This window comes from Haemaphysalis longicornis, unplaced genomic scaffold (assembly GCF_048455015.1).
Source record: "Haemaphysalis longicornis isolate Haplotype H1 unplaced genomic scaffold, Haemaphysalis longicornis Haplotype H1 scaffold_7, whole genome shotgun sequence".
Taxonomy (NCBI): Eukaryota; Metazoa; Arthropoda; class Arachnida; order Ixodida; family Ixodidae; genus Haemaphysalis; species Haemaphysalis longicornis.
Genome location: NW_027526422.1, coordinates 18,051,330 through 18,067,155, shown reverse-complemented (window position 1 = coordinate 18,067,155; position 15,826 = coordinate 18,051,330). Strand labels below are relative to the sequence as shown.

The window sequence follows — 15,826 nt, the reverse complement described above, 5'->3', positions numbered from 1 at the left end:
GTTTTGTGGCACACCACTTCCAATGTTGTTTCTGATGGTTAGGGCGATGGTTGGGGGTTAGCAATGTGTCTGCAATACGTTTATTAGTTCGTTCAAACTCACGTCCTATAGGCTTGAGGGTGCTATCCAATAAAGTGCAACTTACAATCCGAGCCCGTAAAAACCGCATGCGGGCACTTGCGGACGTTGAAAGGGAATGGAAAGCTGTGGGAGCTGCAGGACACCATGTTACAGTGCATTGCTGCTAAACATTGCCAAGGCATAGCTTGATCCTCGGTATACTTTCTCCTCCCCATTTCGGCGCTTCTTCATTTGCAGGTGGTCTTAATACTTCGAAAAATTGTATACAGGGTCCGAAGCTGATACTCGTCTTGCGGCTGCGAAACAGGACGCACACAAGCCTAAACCCCACAAATACACGCGCGTGTGAGTGTGCAGAGAAGAGCTGTCTTCGGTTGCCACGAAAATAAAAGACAAAAAGAATTCCGTGCGTTTTCATCTTGTGATCTCAGCGAAGAAGCTGGGCGCAATCCAAGGAGTGCACGAAACAAAACAAAAAACACGTCTGCTTGTAATTTGCCATTGGAGCATACTTACTAGTCAGTTAGCTGAATGAAACTTGGAAAACTCGAGCTTCATTCTAGAGGACAAACATTGGGCTCTCCGTTTCCTTCCCGCGTCGTAGGCGTCTTACGTCCCAGTAACACATGCTCGGTCGCGGAGGATAGCAGCCAGTCGCATGCCATGGGCCGTGAGTCGTCGACGTTTAGATCTCCCGCCAGCACAACGGGCATGTCATCGGTAAGGCATGAAGCCTAGCTGCCGCTTGCACCCCCCTTTCCGCTCCCACCGTGCACACATAAACCAGCAGCCGGAAATGCGCGCGTGCTTAGACGTGTCAGACACTGCCGAAAGGTAGCTCCGAAAGCCCTTGAAGTGAACAATGATTGCCTCACGTCGGCGTTCCAATCGGGAAAGTTGCTCTTTATCAGGGAGGGTTTCGCAGCTACTCGGCGAGGTGGAACTGGAAACGGCGAAGGCAGCGGCACGTTGTGCGGAAGCAGCTTTTTTTGTGGCATTCGCGTTTCTGTAAGCACCGACAGTAATTCGATCACCGCTCTTGTTCCAGTGAGCGAACGACACGCGTACGTCCCACTGCTGATAACGGCCAATTGCGCGTTATGTGCAAGAGATGCATCGGTGGTGGCGAGGGGTATAAAACTTGTGAATGGAGCGTCGGTAGTGGCGAGGAACCGCAGAGAAGCGGTGCGAGTAAAGCGGCTTCACCGGAATGAAAAACAGGAGGATTAGCCACATACAGATTCGCTGTAGAAGTACATCGGTGTGTCATAATATTTGCGTTAGACCAACGCCTGCCTGCGAACGTTTCACTGGGGAGTGAAACACATTGAGCTAAACGCATGGTGCTGGTCCACCCTGTTCTACGCGCAAAGCTTCAACGCTGAATGATGCGTAAGGCCACGGTGAGGGATCGGTGTGGGGAAGCAGGGCCGCGAAATTGGAAAGCGTGGCGCTGCAGGGGAGTTTCGAGGGATAGCGAGCGGCGGCAGGATTATAATAAGCGGGCTCTGCATCGGATTCCAGCCTCCCTGCTCACGGCTGCCTGTTAATGCCGTGAACATGGTCTTGGATCCCTATACCAAACGGGCGTGCACTGAGCAAGACTGCGAACGGAGGCAGCGTTGACGTTGGGAGTGGAACACAAGCCAGAGCACCCACTTGCATTTCTCTCCTCTGCTGCACGCACGCATAATTGTCTGTGCCTGTCCTTCCGTCCGTACTAGCGTCACTAAGCTACGCTTAAGAGTACCGCCACTTCGTGAACCAGGAAGCGTCTGGGGGCCATTTTGTTTATGGTTTGCAGTGTTGCCATCTCTCCCAGCGAATCCGCCGCCGGTTGTGACGGGCACAATGCGCTCTAGCGGCCGCGCAGCAGAGAGACAAAGAGAGAGGAGAGGCGCCCAGAAACAAAATGGCTGCGCCAATATGTAAACAAATATCACGTGGTGCCGACCGACCAATGAAAATCCTGGCGGCACCTATAACAATGAGAGAAAAGAGCGCCGATACTCTAAAAGCCTTTATTTAGTGACGCTATGTCCGTACGTGTCAGTCACTTTGAGCGCAACTCCCATATCCTGACCGGCCCCACTTCTGTCTCACGGTTACACCCCCCAATGTCCTTTTCCGCAGCGTTTTTGCTGGGCGCTTTGTTTCGGGTCCTGTGCGGCGAGCCGAGATGAATCTGAAGGCGGTGATCCGGCTGCCCATGTACGACGACAAGCTGGGACAGCGGTTCCCCTTCAGGCTCACCTGAATGATCCTCTCTCTGATCACCCTGCTGGTCGGATCGTACGTCGCCGCCAAGCTCTTCGAGAAGCGCTGGCTCAAGCCGCGTACGACATTTTCGACTGCTTCCGGCCAGAGCGGGCGGCAGAGACCAAGCGCGACAAGATCAAGCCAGCGACCTGCCGCAAGCGCGCCGCAACCTAGACTCTGGGAAGGTCAAGACGAGGTGTCCGGCTCAACCACCAGGGACACCGGGAGATCGGCAAAATCCGCAGGCCAAGACTCTGGGAAGGTCAGGGACGAGGTGTCGGGTTCGGTCACCAGGGGCGCCGCAAAATCGGCTAAGGCGGCCAGCCAAGACTCTGGGAAGGTCAAGGACGAGGTGTCGGTTCGGTCACCAGGGCCACCGCGAGATCGGCAAAGGCCGCCACCCAAGACTCGGGGAAGGTCAAGAACGAGGTGCCGGGTTCGGTCACCAGGGGCACCGTGGGCTTGGCAAAGGCCGCCACCCAAGACTCTGGGAAGGTCAAGGAAGAGGTGCCGGGTTCGGTACCAGGGCACCGTGGGCTTGGCAAAGGCCGCCAGCCAAGAATCGGGGAAGGTCAAGGATGAGGTGTCCGGCCCGGCCACCAGGGACACCGCGGGCTCGGCAAAGACCGCCAGCAGTGCTGATGGCGGGGCGGAGTCCGAGTCCAGGATCGATGTGAAGTCGCAGGTGGAAGCAATCGCCGCTGCCTCTGTCGTTCCGCAGGATGGAGAGACCGAGCCCGAGCAGGCTACGCCCGTCGAGAAGCCGCCGAGACGACCAAGCAGACGACGACCGAGCCCTTCCGGCTTCCATCGCTAGCGGCCGCGGCACGAGGCAGCATCGCCGAGGGAAGGTCAAGGCCAGCGAGCGAATTCAAGCGCTCCTATTTTTTTACTACACTACTTTCGGTGCGTTTTCCTAAATAGTTGATATGCCTAACGATTCAGGGACACATCTCAGCGGGTCTCCATTCCGCTTCAAAAAGACAGTCGTGCACGGTAAGCCGAACTCTGGATACAGTGTACAGTGGCCGTGCCGGGACTGCATGCCCTGCGGTGTAAGCAACGTGCGTATTTGAAGGAACATTTTGGATAATATTCGTCTCTCTTCATGGTCTCGTGGTTTCTTCCTACCTCGCGGTTTTCATTATGACAAAAACCGGGAGGTCAGCGAACGTCAGCGAAGACTTATACACGTCTTCACTGAGGAATACTTGTTGATAGAGCATGGAAAAAATTCTTGCCGAATATTCTAACACGCACTTATAAGAAAAAGAATTGGGAGGGTGCACGATTATATTAAACACCATGTGTGCTCAGTTCGTGGTTCCGCGTGTTCCGCTCCCCGTCAAATTTTCTGTGCGCCTGATAGGAGAACCTCGGATGTTGAGAAGAGATGTACATGGCTATTCGATCAACCCAATTAGCTTTTCATTATGCACACCTGCGTTTTTAAACAGAAGTTCCACTACGTTACATGTCAGTCACTTTTTATCGGTCTGTGAAAGCGTGTGTAGGTGGTACGTTGACGTCACGGCAATAGGAATCCTTAAAAGAAGTGCCTTCAAGTAGCTTGCCGGCACACTGGAAAATGCGGCTGGCCTCCAGTGACACGCAACCTTCTTTCGACACGGTGATCAAAGATCGAGGGAGAGCTTGGTTATGGGGTATAATGCGCCGACGCTGCACAGGGGATGAGGTGCGCCGTAGTGGAGGGCTCCGGATTAATTTTGCCGAAATCTCGAGACACGGGCGTTTTCGCTTTTCGCCTCCATCAGAAAAGCGACCGCCGCGGCCCGGAATCGAACCCGCGTCCTCGGGCTCAGTGCACAACGCCTTAGCCACTGACCACCGCGTCGGTCAGGGAGAGGTCGTAGAAGACCCCCACATGCTAAAGGATGTCGTCTCGCGCGTAGCACACCATCCCCATTGTCCGTTCTTGATGCAGGGGTTGAGTATCTTGAGTGCGGCTTGTGAGACTGCTTCTATCAGGTAAATCTTTCTTTTTTGTATTTAGTTTTCGCAGCGAAGCTGCTTATGGTAGATCGTCTCCGGCGACAGACCGAGCGGAGCTCAACGTCTTCTGCACACGAAAAAAAATCAAAAATAATAAAACCGTCCTTGGGTCTCACATTGATAAGACGACTTATATTGCCCCCGAAATGTCATTATGAGTAGAAGTGAAGCCGAATGTAAGGACATCGGAGGAAGCTTCACCAAATGGCATATTATTCGACCGCACAAAAAACTCGGACCTTCCGCCCCTGAACCCGTCCCCTTCCCTTGAGCAGTGGGAGATACTGCTGTCCAGCACATGGGCTCCTGGACTGAGGAACACTCTCGCATTGTTGCGCAATAAAGTTCTCTTCTCTCTCTCTCTCTCTCTCTCTCTCTCTCTCTCTCTCTCTCTCTCTCTCTCTCTCTCTCTCTCTCTCTCTCTCTCTCTCTCTCTCTCTCTATCTCTCTATCTCTCTCTCTCCTCTCTCTCTCTCCTCTCTCTCCTCTCTCTCTCTCTCTCTCTCTCTCTCTCTCTCTCTCTCTCCTCCTCTCTCTCTCTCTTCGCTTTTCTAATGCCTCTGCCTACCCGGCTGTTTCAAAGGCCTTCCGAAGGCCGTTGACCAATTGTCGCAGCTACCGTGTAGCACACGCATAAGCTGGATTTCCGAAACTGTGTTTAAGCAGAAGCACGGCGCGGGGGAGTATGGTTACAGCCTTACAGCCCCGCTTTATAATCCTCTTCCACCGAGTCTATACTCCTCGCCGCGCGAAGCGTGTGGTCCCCACCCCTCCCCCGACATTGCGCAATGCCGCGCGCTTTTTCGGCGGCCACCTGTGCTGCACGCTAGAGCCTGCACCGTGATTGGCGTTAGCTGCCGCTATAAAATGTCGTATCCCCATCCTACTCGTGTGTGTCCTTAACCTGTCGACGTAGAAAATGGCGTCACTGTCCTTAAACTCAACATAGCAAACCCCCAACATAGTAAACGGCCCCAGAGCGCCAGCTTCACTGCGACGTCCAAGAACAGAAAAAAAAATACCAAGAGACTCGTGAGGGAGCGCCCGGCGTCGTACAGGCTTGCGCGTGGGCCTGCGCACGTGAGGGGCTCGCAAAAAAAGAAAATGGCCTCGTACAACTGAATCTTTGAGAACACTCTGCCCAGCGTTCGTGGCGTGATCTCTCGCGTGCTCTTCTCTTCGCCAGTTCATCAGGCAGAGTTCGCGAAGTCGGTTTATGGATTTATTGAAAATACTTTCAAGGCCCGTAGGGCACATACAGAAAGGAGTGGTGAGATACATACGGCGCAGTTGTTTTACAAAAAACAACGTACAAACAATCAAGAACAAATTACAAAAGAGCGTTTCAACAAGGAGCGTTATGAATGGCTGCTTTAAAGGAGCCGTGAAGAGAAAAGTTTGCTTTATTCGAAAGATAGGTGTTTCATAGTACCCTAAGCGCTTTCCCGGAAGCAAATGATACTTTATTCACTGAGAAATAAGGAAATTTAAGCCAAAATTTTAAATCTTCCGCTAAATTGCACATTTCGTGACGTGAAAAATGGCGTCATACGAGCCGGTCCATGAAACAGATACTTAGTATGTCGACTCCATATAGCACCCACACGCGGGAATCAAACAGGAACCGGAACTCGTGCCGAAACCGAGACGGCGGCCATTTTAAAAATACTAGTAAAACCTAGTGCACCCGCAGCCCTAGTCATGGAATCGCCTAATCGGGAGAACAAAACTCTCGCCGAGAAGTTCGGGCTTGCATTTAACAACCTCACACCAGTCGAACGCTCAATGCTTCTAAGTGCACGAGCGGCAGGAGTTGTGGGATACGCGGATGGACCGGAAAGCGACCATTCCGCGATAGCCACAACAGACGAACGCCCAGCCGTCGGCACCGCTGCCTTGTCAGCCCCGTCGCGATGAACGAATTTTCCAAAGAACAATAAATACATACATACATACATATGTGCCGTGTTTTTATTACGGTTAATAATAGTTCAATTTCAGTAGCAGTATGGCTTATGCCAGTTGGCCGGTGTCGTGTATGGAAAGCCGTTCGCGCGAGCTCTCTGCTCTGACCACAAAGATACGAGCGTCAATGCGCGGTGTGTACGGCTTTTTTTTCCCCAAGGTCAGAGAGCTTTGACGGCGATTTGACGAAGTCGGCGACGAGCGCCAGCATGTCCCAGGAGTGAGCTAACGTAAGGGTCCCTGCCGTAATCACTTCCTCGGAAATGAAGCGAGCACACTCGTACTTCCTTTAGCTCTCTTTCTCCTCCGTTTGCCAAGTTCACAAAACGTAGCCACTTGCTTCGCCGAGGTTCGTCGTTGGGCAGCACATGAAAGGAGATCTCCTCACCGGCGGGGATGTCGCACTCCCTCGACTATTTGTCCGTACTACATGGGCATTTCAAAACGCAGCAACGAAATTTCAGTGTGAAGTACTCGAACAAACTGAAGTTTTCAGTGGTTGTAAACTGGAAACGAGCTCCTAACAACAGCAGCAAGCCAACACCATTCCGAAACTTACGCGACGACTGTCACTATCTCGTCGCTGCTTGCTGTTCCTTACTCCCCTCGTTTCTATTTTTACATTTGCTGGTTGGCGATATGACTGCCAACCTCCTGTGAAGGGATTACGATACCAAGCAAGGTCGCGGCTGTGCGTGCTGGAACGGTTCGTTGGCCCCGAAGAGCCTCGAACACGAAAATTCGTCTGCGCGACGGTGGCGACCTTGTGGCGACGGCGAGATGTCGAGTTCGGCTGGCGGTAGTTTCGTACGCATTGGCATACACGCTTGGGAGTTTATTCGGAACTTCAACCGTTTACTCCACTGTTCTTAGTGTCATAAAAGGAATGTGCAGTATGTTTAACGGGTATATAGCTCACTATGCAAACTGGTAAGCCCTGCCTAACTTGCGTTTGCTTTTGCTGGCCTCCGCCAATCACAGAGCATTCTCGTGTGACATCACAGGTTCTGTTGCGGGAAATGAGTTGGTGGGTCGCATGGTCATTCCCTTTTTTTCCTAATTATGTAGCTTATTTGAGTGAAGTTTGTGTTAAAAGTGGTGTCAGTATGGTTCTAACGAGGCAATCTTTCGAATGAACCAAACTTGTGTTTTCTCTTCATGGCTCCTTTAAAGAGAGTGGCATCAGCGATGGCAACGAAGGTGTTGAAGGGAGGTCGTTTTATCCTACGCTGGTTTTTGAAATGAAAGATTCATTATACATATCAGTACGATTATACGGTACACGAACTTTGCTGAGGTGGTCAATTCGATTCGAAATGACACGTAACGGGGCGGAGGGGAGCGATAAGTTGAAGGTGATCCTTTAAAATAGGGTTGTGATAAAATTTTGTGGAACAAGCAAATACGAGAGCATTTGCGACGGTGTTAAAAGGCTGGTCAGATAAGCGTATTTTTCATGGATGAGACACTGGCAAGGCGCGAATAGCATGATATGTAACGAGCGGCACGGTATTGCACAGATTCAAGAGCGAGGGTGAGCGTGGTTTGGTGAGGATCCCATATGGCGCATGCGTATTCTAATTTGGAACGGATGAGTGTTTTTTACGGGGTTAATTTTAAGGATGAAGGTACAGAAGAAAAATTCCGGCGCAGGTAACCTAGCATGCAACTAGCGTTCTTTATTATGTGATCAATTGTTAGTATTCCATGACAGGTTATCAGATATATGTTCACAAAGATATTTATATGAGTTAACACGTACAAGAGGAATATCGTGAAGAAAGTACGCATGCCTTAGTTTTATTGGTTGATTGATTTTGATTGATTGTGGGGTTTAACGCGCCGACGCAACGCAGGCGATAAGGCCCGCTGTAGTGGAGGGCTCCGGATTAATTTCTTTAACGTGCGCCAAAATTTCGTACACACGGGCGTTTTTGCTTTTCTCCTCCATTAGAAAGGCGGTCGCCGCGGCCGGGAATCGAACCCGCGACCTCGTGCTCGGCAGCACAACGCCGTAGCCACTGAGCCACCGAGGCGGTCCATTTTTTATTGGGCTGCCGGCATATCCTCATACTTTTGCACTTCGTTATGTTAATCTTCATGAGCCATTTGTTACACCAGTTAGTTACACTAAATATCCGCAGGGTTAGCAATTTTGTGGTGAATTACACAGTCATGCGCGAATACCTTAATTGTCGAGAATCGAACACAGTCTGGAAGGTCATTGACATAAACAAGGAAAAGAAGTGGTCCGAGTACCGATCCTTGTGGCACACCTGATTCAACCGGTAACAAATTGGGAACGGTTGAAAAAAAAAATTCCCCCGCATTTCCCCGAGGGGGAGAATGTGAAAGTGCGAATGCACGGTTGTCGGCCCGCTTGCGGCGCTTGCGCTCGGCCCCCGCAGCCCACCGCCTCGCCGCCTTCTCTTCCATCTCTTCCATCGGGTTTGTAGTATCACGTGTACACCACGCAGTTATCAAGCCGCTATAACGCCGCTGAGTCGCCAACGCACGCCGCTGACGACGTAGTTTGAATGCGTTAAAGATATAAGGCGCGTCACTAACACTGATATCAGCGTCGCGTCCGTGGCTTGGTCGGTATACCGTCGCGCTGCGGCCGCAAAGTCCTCGGATCGAAACCTGGCGCCGGATGCTGTTTCTTTTTTAAATATAGAGGAGCACTGCGGACGCCGCCGCCGCCGCCGCCGGCGGTGGATGGTTTGGGGTCGCTTATAAAGTGCATTCGCACTTAAAAGTTATGAATATAGTCGGCGAGGAACGCCTCTAACCCAGTTGTGATTGAAGTCACATCAGCTTAGCTGTAGTCTTGTATTACTTTAAAAGACTTATTTGAAGGTACCCAAGCTTTCAACGTAAAATGAATTGAGGAATGGTCCCTTATGCCTGGTAGATAAGTTGTGGAAAAGATCAAGTCCAACGTGTTAGAGGATGTAGTAGTAGTTCGCGTTGGCATGAAAGTTGAGTAAGGTTGAAATCACCGCAAAGGTGTAGAAATTCTGTGCACTGCGCGGAATTGTATGTTTGGAAAATTAAAATCTTCTAAAGCGAGCAGAGGCGAGTTAGAGTATCTGAGGCACAGTTTATCGACTACGTCATGAAGTTCGCTGCAAAAAAATCCCCCCACCTCCCCGAAGGGGATCGTGCGGAAATGCGAATGCATTGGGTGCACCGAATTGTTCTTTGCGGTATCGTTGCCGCGAGGTATTCGACTTCACCGACTTCCATCGCTATCAAGGCGCCAGTCGGCAAGCAGTCACGGAGAGAGGCGCGCGCTCCCTGCATTTATATGCGCAGCGAGCGGAGAGGGGTACGCGGAGAGGAGAGAGAGACCCGCGCCAGCCCGCGCGCGAGCTCTCTCTCCGCCCCGAGCTCCGCGATGCGAGCGCCCTCACACGCCGAGCGCGCTCCTCCTCTCCACTCACTCTCCGCTACTCCGCCCGAGCTCCGCGATGCGAGCGCCCTCACACGCCGAGCGCGCTCCTCCTCTCCCCTTGCCCTACGCTACTCCGCACCTGCTCCGGTTGCTAGGCGCGCGCCACAGCTGTTGCTAGGCGCACGCCGCTCAACGACGCAAGACAACCCGCGGCTAAGAAATGCATTCGCATTTAAAAGAATTTGGAGCACTTGGTGATCTATAGCAGGCACAGATAATAAATTCTCGGCTGTCAAAAAGTATGCGTGCGCAAACAAGCTCCAGTGGTGTCGCCACCGGGATTACACGAAACTAACCTAACCTAACCTCACCTAACCTAACGAAACAAGTCTATCGCTGACCGCTATAAGCGCGTGCTTCTCCGGATCGAATGCCACGGTCGTATCTGTAGGTGCAATACCATTTTTCGCAGTCTAATATCTCGCTATCCTTAATTTTTGCAGAAAGCCATGTTTCAGTCACAATGACAATATCAGCGGAGCAAGAATCAACAGCGGAAGAAAGTGCTATGGATTTGTGAAAAACGCTTCGAGCATTTGTGAAGATGGATGCATTGTTTACGTTTTGTACGAAAGATAGCTATGCGGTAGTGTGTTGGGGGTCAGCAGATAAAACGTTATCAGTGGCATGCGTGTTTCGTAAAGATTCAATTTCGCATACACTGTCGGTGGCTGCGCGGTAGATGTACTATCGGCGTCATATGAAACGCGAACACGAAAATATGAACCAGAACGTGCGAAAGTTCATATAATGGCATACTATGGTATGATTGGAAACCCACTTTTCCCAACTTTGTTTTTGTAGCTAATCCACGCGTCATTCTGGCCTGCATGGAAAGAAATCGCGCTATTTGTGTGTTCAGGTTCATAGTTTCGTGTTCCCGTTTCATTTGACGCCGATAGTACGTCTTTTTGTTGATTGTAAGCCTGCCGCCGCCGGTTGCCGCTGGTTCTAGCGCGTGCTGACGCGGTCCACTTTGGGAGAGATGGGAAAGCCAGCTGCGGACAGAACGACCCGAACGCCCAGTCATGGAGACCTTTCAGCGGCGAGTTGGGAACTCCATGTGAGGTGCGACAGCCGGGTCTCCGACGAAGGGAGAAGGGCTGCCAGCTCTGCTGTTTTTTCCAGCCTTGCACCAATAGTGCAAGCTGCACCAATTTTTTTGGTCTACTCAAACGCAAAAGTTTTGGTCTGTCTGTCGGTCCCTCTGTTCAGCCTCCTGGCCAAAAGTTAAACGAATGCTTGATCGAGAGCTTTATATAGGCAAAACTTTTCCAACCCATTGTTGAAGTTGAAGTTTATTGAAGGGTAAGCATACATACAAATGAACAGATAAGCGGAGTACATGAGGAGGTCCCAGAGTAAGAACTGTCAGTTCAGGAAAAGAAAACAATAGGCATAATTTGAGGCAAAGCATGAATACACAAGTGGTACTTCCAGTGTCTTTTTTTAAATTAGATATACGTAGTTGCTTGGTTTTTACGATAGAAAATAAAACAACACGCTTTGAAAACAATGCTTTAAACCGAAAATACAAGAAATCCTGCAGAAATTCAGAGAATTATCGACTAATGCGCAGCATCCTTATGCCGCTTGTCTTGAGTGTGAGTTTTTACAGCCAAATTTTTTGGTTTTTTTTAAATCCTGCCTGACAAATTATCTCCATTTACGCTATTATAACGACTCAAAGTAGAACATCCGCGAAATTTGCATTATTGTGGAAATGCGGGGCGTAATACGGATTGCCATTTTGCTTAATGGCTTAACATTTACCATATTTTTTAGTTTTCAAAACTTTCTTCCACCAATTATCTCCATCTACACTGTTATAACTACTACATTTGGAACTTTCGGGAAACCTGTATTATTGTGAAAATGCAGGGCTTTGCACGGTTAGCCGTTTCCATATATTTATTATATTTTTCTTATTTTCTTATTGTTTCAAAATTTCTTTGTATCAATCATTTAATTTCCGCTAATATAAAGATTATAGGTGGAGCTTCCGCAAAATCTGCATTATTGTTGAAATGCAGGTCGTAATACGGCTTGCGATTTTGCGTACTTTTCCATATTTCTGTTATTTATTCTTTTTTCAAAATTTCGTTCGACCAATTATCTCCATTTACACTATTATAACGGCTACAGGTGGAACTTTCTCGAATCTGCATTATTGCGAAAATGCAGGGCGTTACGCGGTTCGCCATTTTCCGGAATTATGTTATATTTTTCTTAATACTTAGTTTTTCAAAATTTCGTTCGACCAGTTATCTCCATCTAGGCTGTTATGACGATTACAGGGGAAAATTTCGCGAAATCTGCATTACTGGGGAAATGCCATGCGTATACGTTTTGATATTTTCCGTAATTTTTCAATATTTTTCTTATTTTTTAGTTTATTAATTTTGTCCGACCAATTATCTCGATTAACGTTATTATAGCGATTACATTTGGAACTTTTGCGAAATCTGCATTATTGTGGAAATGCAGGGCGTTACATGGTTCGCCAGTTCTCGTAATTTTATATTTTTCTTAATTTTTAGTTTTTCAGAAATTCCTTCAGCCAATTATCTCCATTTACGCTATTGTAAGGATTGCAGGTGGAACTTTCGCGAAATCTGCATTATTGTGGAAATGCAGGGCGTTACAGTCACACGTTTCGCCGTTTTCCGTAATATTTTTGTATTTTTCTTATTTTTTTAGTTTTCCGAACCTTCGTGCGACAACTTATCTCTAATTGCGCCATTATAGCGATTACAGGTGGAACTTCCGCGATATCTGCATTTTTGTGGAAATGCAGGGCGTCACACGGTCCTGGCTGTTCGGGTACTCGGCAAAGTATGCTACGCATTAAAACCGTTCGCTCCCGTGGCTTGTGCTTCGTAGCGGCATTCCAAGGTGCCCCACAGTAAGGAAATGTTCCAGTAGATGTCGAGCGAACAGTGAACTGCGGAGCGTGGTAAAATTGAATAGACCGGAGCAATCCTCCACCGTGTTTATCGCGGGAGGAGCCAGACAGGAGGGGAAAAGCGTGACAGGTATACGTGTGGCAGAGAAGACAGACAATTTACGTAGCAGTGGCCGCGCAAGAATACAGTCTTTCTACACAAGTGTAGCGAGGCGAGCAGATACGCGGCCAATTTGTAGGCAAGCTGGACGAACACTTTATGTTGCTCCAATGGTACCCTTAGTAGTAATTCAGCCTTTGTCCTGTCGTTCTTTTAGGGGCGATGCACTTTAGGAGTTCGCTTTGTCAGGGGCTTGGGGTCCGTGGATTGGATTGGATTCTATTGTATGGGATCGTATTGGATTGGAATTGTATATACTGTACACACGTGGTGCCACTCATTTATATGCGCGAGTGGGCAATGCCACGGGTGATTTACGGGAAGAACGATCCCCAGTGCTTCGCCCACTCGTCATAATTCACTTCGTGGAGGTGCGTGAATTTTTTTCCTTTGTCCCGTCCGTACTGCAGCGCTGCGACGATGAAACTGGAGTAGGCCACAGTCTTTTTATTGCTCGTGCACCGCTTTGAAGGGGTAGTTTGGTTATTATATGTAGTGAGTGTGTACGACTGCCTTGATACCTGCGACGGGATCTTTGTTTGGGGGTAACAAAGTTCGACATCGAGACAACGTCAGGCACCGCCTCACATTCCCACATACAAGGGCATTCATACATTGCTGGGCAGAGAGAGGTTGTGCCATTTGAGGAAGGCCTCGGGTAAATATGAGGCCTTGGCAAATAGTTTGTTGGTGAAAACAGAGCGGATGGAGGGTGTCATCCGCTGTGCCAAGGTTTAGATTTGTTTACATTTAGCTTGTTTGAATATACGCTGTTGAGACTTAGTTCCTATGGTATATAATGGTAAGTCGTTACCCATACACAATCTACCGGTGTTGCTCTACACATAGCCACCTCAACGATGAAACGGGCCGAGGTCACTGACCAAGGCAAAAAAGCAGTTTGACGTTTCGGCATGCACCCCTACGGGTACCTTGTTCTCGGTGAGCATGTGCCGTGTAAAACAATGCCATATTGAGTGGGCATGAGGCGCGCAATGATTTCGCATGAATATGATGCAGATTGCCATACATTCTGTGAATAGTGTCGGGCGTCGTCTGAATGATGAGGGACTCGAGCAGCAATCTAGGAGATAGAATGCACTCGGTTGTCACCACTTTCGCCTCGTCCCAATCGACCACGTGTCCCGTCCTCTCACACCCTGCACCTCACAGCCGCCTCTACATCCCGCACTTCCCACTGCTCCACTGGGGCCACATGCAATATTTTTCTTAAGTTAGTCCATTCTTTCATTTATTTTTTTAAATCCCAATAAAGGTGGCAACGGCGACGTAGAAGGTGCGGCCATTGGGTGAGGGAAGCAGGTGTTGGCGTTGTCTACGCTTGTCTTTTTTCACCCCTTATTGCTCCCCTTGTTAAGTGCCCTCTTTCTTGCCAGTTTCTCTGAGAGCATATATAAGTTTTGTGGCACCACTACGACTACGACCGTCTGACAACTCGCTATCGAGAGCCCCGGCGAGCACCGGCCTGGACGACCAGCTTAGGCTGGTCAAAGGGCTGTCGATGCCGCCGCCCATTCTCAAGATCTTGGACCGAGGCCTGCTTAACCCATCTTTTGCTATCCGTAAACGTTTATTCTCTCTCTCTCCAATGAATGAAATCAACTACATCCTAGGTGTCAGCCCAGGGACGTCACCATCACCATCTTTCGTGGCACGCGGACTACTCGAAAAGCGTCTGCCCTATTAGCCTTTATTATTACGGGTATGTTTTCTCAAACTCAATCACAACTTTCAATTTTTAGCCAATTCTTCCTTCTAATCTTGCGCTGTTACCATGGATGCCAACGGATAGGTATCTACCGTTAAGTTGTGAGCGGTCGAATTAGCCCCCATCTTGCTCGATTCCTGGCCAATCCCCCGCGTGGGTATGCGTCATAAGACGTGGAACAACAACAGCAACAACGGCAGTCCATGCGCGGTGCCGTGCAAAACCGGCCGAGTAGAGCGGTTTTCGCCTCCTCTGAGACACCAGTCGCTGTTGCACTAAGAGAGGGCTTCGTCAAGGACCATGGGTTGCTACTGCGAGTACGTGCTGACAGCCAGCGGGATCCTCAAGCTGTTCCAGATGGTCACCGGTGCCGGTATCGTGTTCCTGCTGAGCGAAGGTCACCTGGACGTCGAATGCTTTTTCAAGCTGCGCCTGGACGCGCTCATCCTCTTCATCGCCTCCATCGTCTTCTTCTTCAACTCGCTCCTGATCCTCATGTGCGTGTTGGTCGGTGAGTGCTTTTATTATATGCGCGGGGATCTGAAACACCGGCGATTGATTGTGGGGTTTAACGCGCCGAATTAAGCTACACCTGGGCTTTGGGCGCGCCGTAGTGGAAGGTGCCCAATTAATGTCGACCACCAGGGGATCTTCAACGGGCGTCGAAATATCTACACGCGGACGTTTCGCCTCCAGAGAAGCAGCCACCGCAGCCAGGAATTAACCCGCATCCTTGGGTTCAGCCGTACAACGCCAACCGTACAACGGCGCGTATCTGGAACATTCCGTGTGTTCAAACGGATAAATGCTGAGCTAAACACGCATCCACTCTTTCGTGAGTGAAGGGATCTACTTACAATTAATAGTAAGTACGCAAGTTAATATGCATTCGGACGTGAAGTACACCCTGAACGCGTCTATGCATCGTTGCAGATAGGCGAGCAAGTATTTTTAACTACGTTTCAACTTTGCACTTAGCTTTTGTGAAATTTGCAAATGACGCCAAGAAAGTGCGCTCAGACATGGCACTATACTTACGCTCCACCAGGCGCCCTGGAGCTTCCCGGCTCAATGCTGTACCGGATGAACTTCTTCATGGCGACGTTCATCCACGTTCCGGCCAGCATCGCTTATCTGTGCATCGAAACACGGGTGGGCATCTACGTCCAGGGGGCGATCGCTGGCGCCCTGGGAGTCCTCAACAGCCTCCTGTACCTGGCCAACGCGGTCATGGCTTACCACCCCCGCGTCGTCTGA

General features: G+C 49.8%; 1 protein-coding gene across 1 annotated transcript; it reads left to right on the top strand.

The window, feature by feature from the left end:
* Positions 1 to 14,869: 14,869 nt before the first annotated feature.
* On the top strand, positions 14,870 to 15,826 carry LOC144144554 (uncharacterized). Its single transcript, XM_077676064.1, has 2 exons — positions 14,870 to 15,080; positions 15,618 to 15,826. The coding sequence occupies exons 1-2, from the start codon at positions 14,870 to 14,872 to the stop codon at positions 15,824 to 15,826; spliced, it is 420 nt and encodes a 139-aa protein (XP_077532190.1).

Coding starts and splice junctions, on each gene's coding strand:
- LOC144144554 (XM_077676064.1), top strand. CDS start 14,870: ATGGGTTGCTACTGCGAGTACGTGCTGACAGCCAGCGGGATCCTCAAG. Junction 15,081..15,617: donor CCTCATGTGCGTGTTGGTCG/GTGAGTGCTTTT, acceptor ACGCTCCACCAG/GCGCCCTGGAGCTTCCCGGC.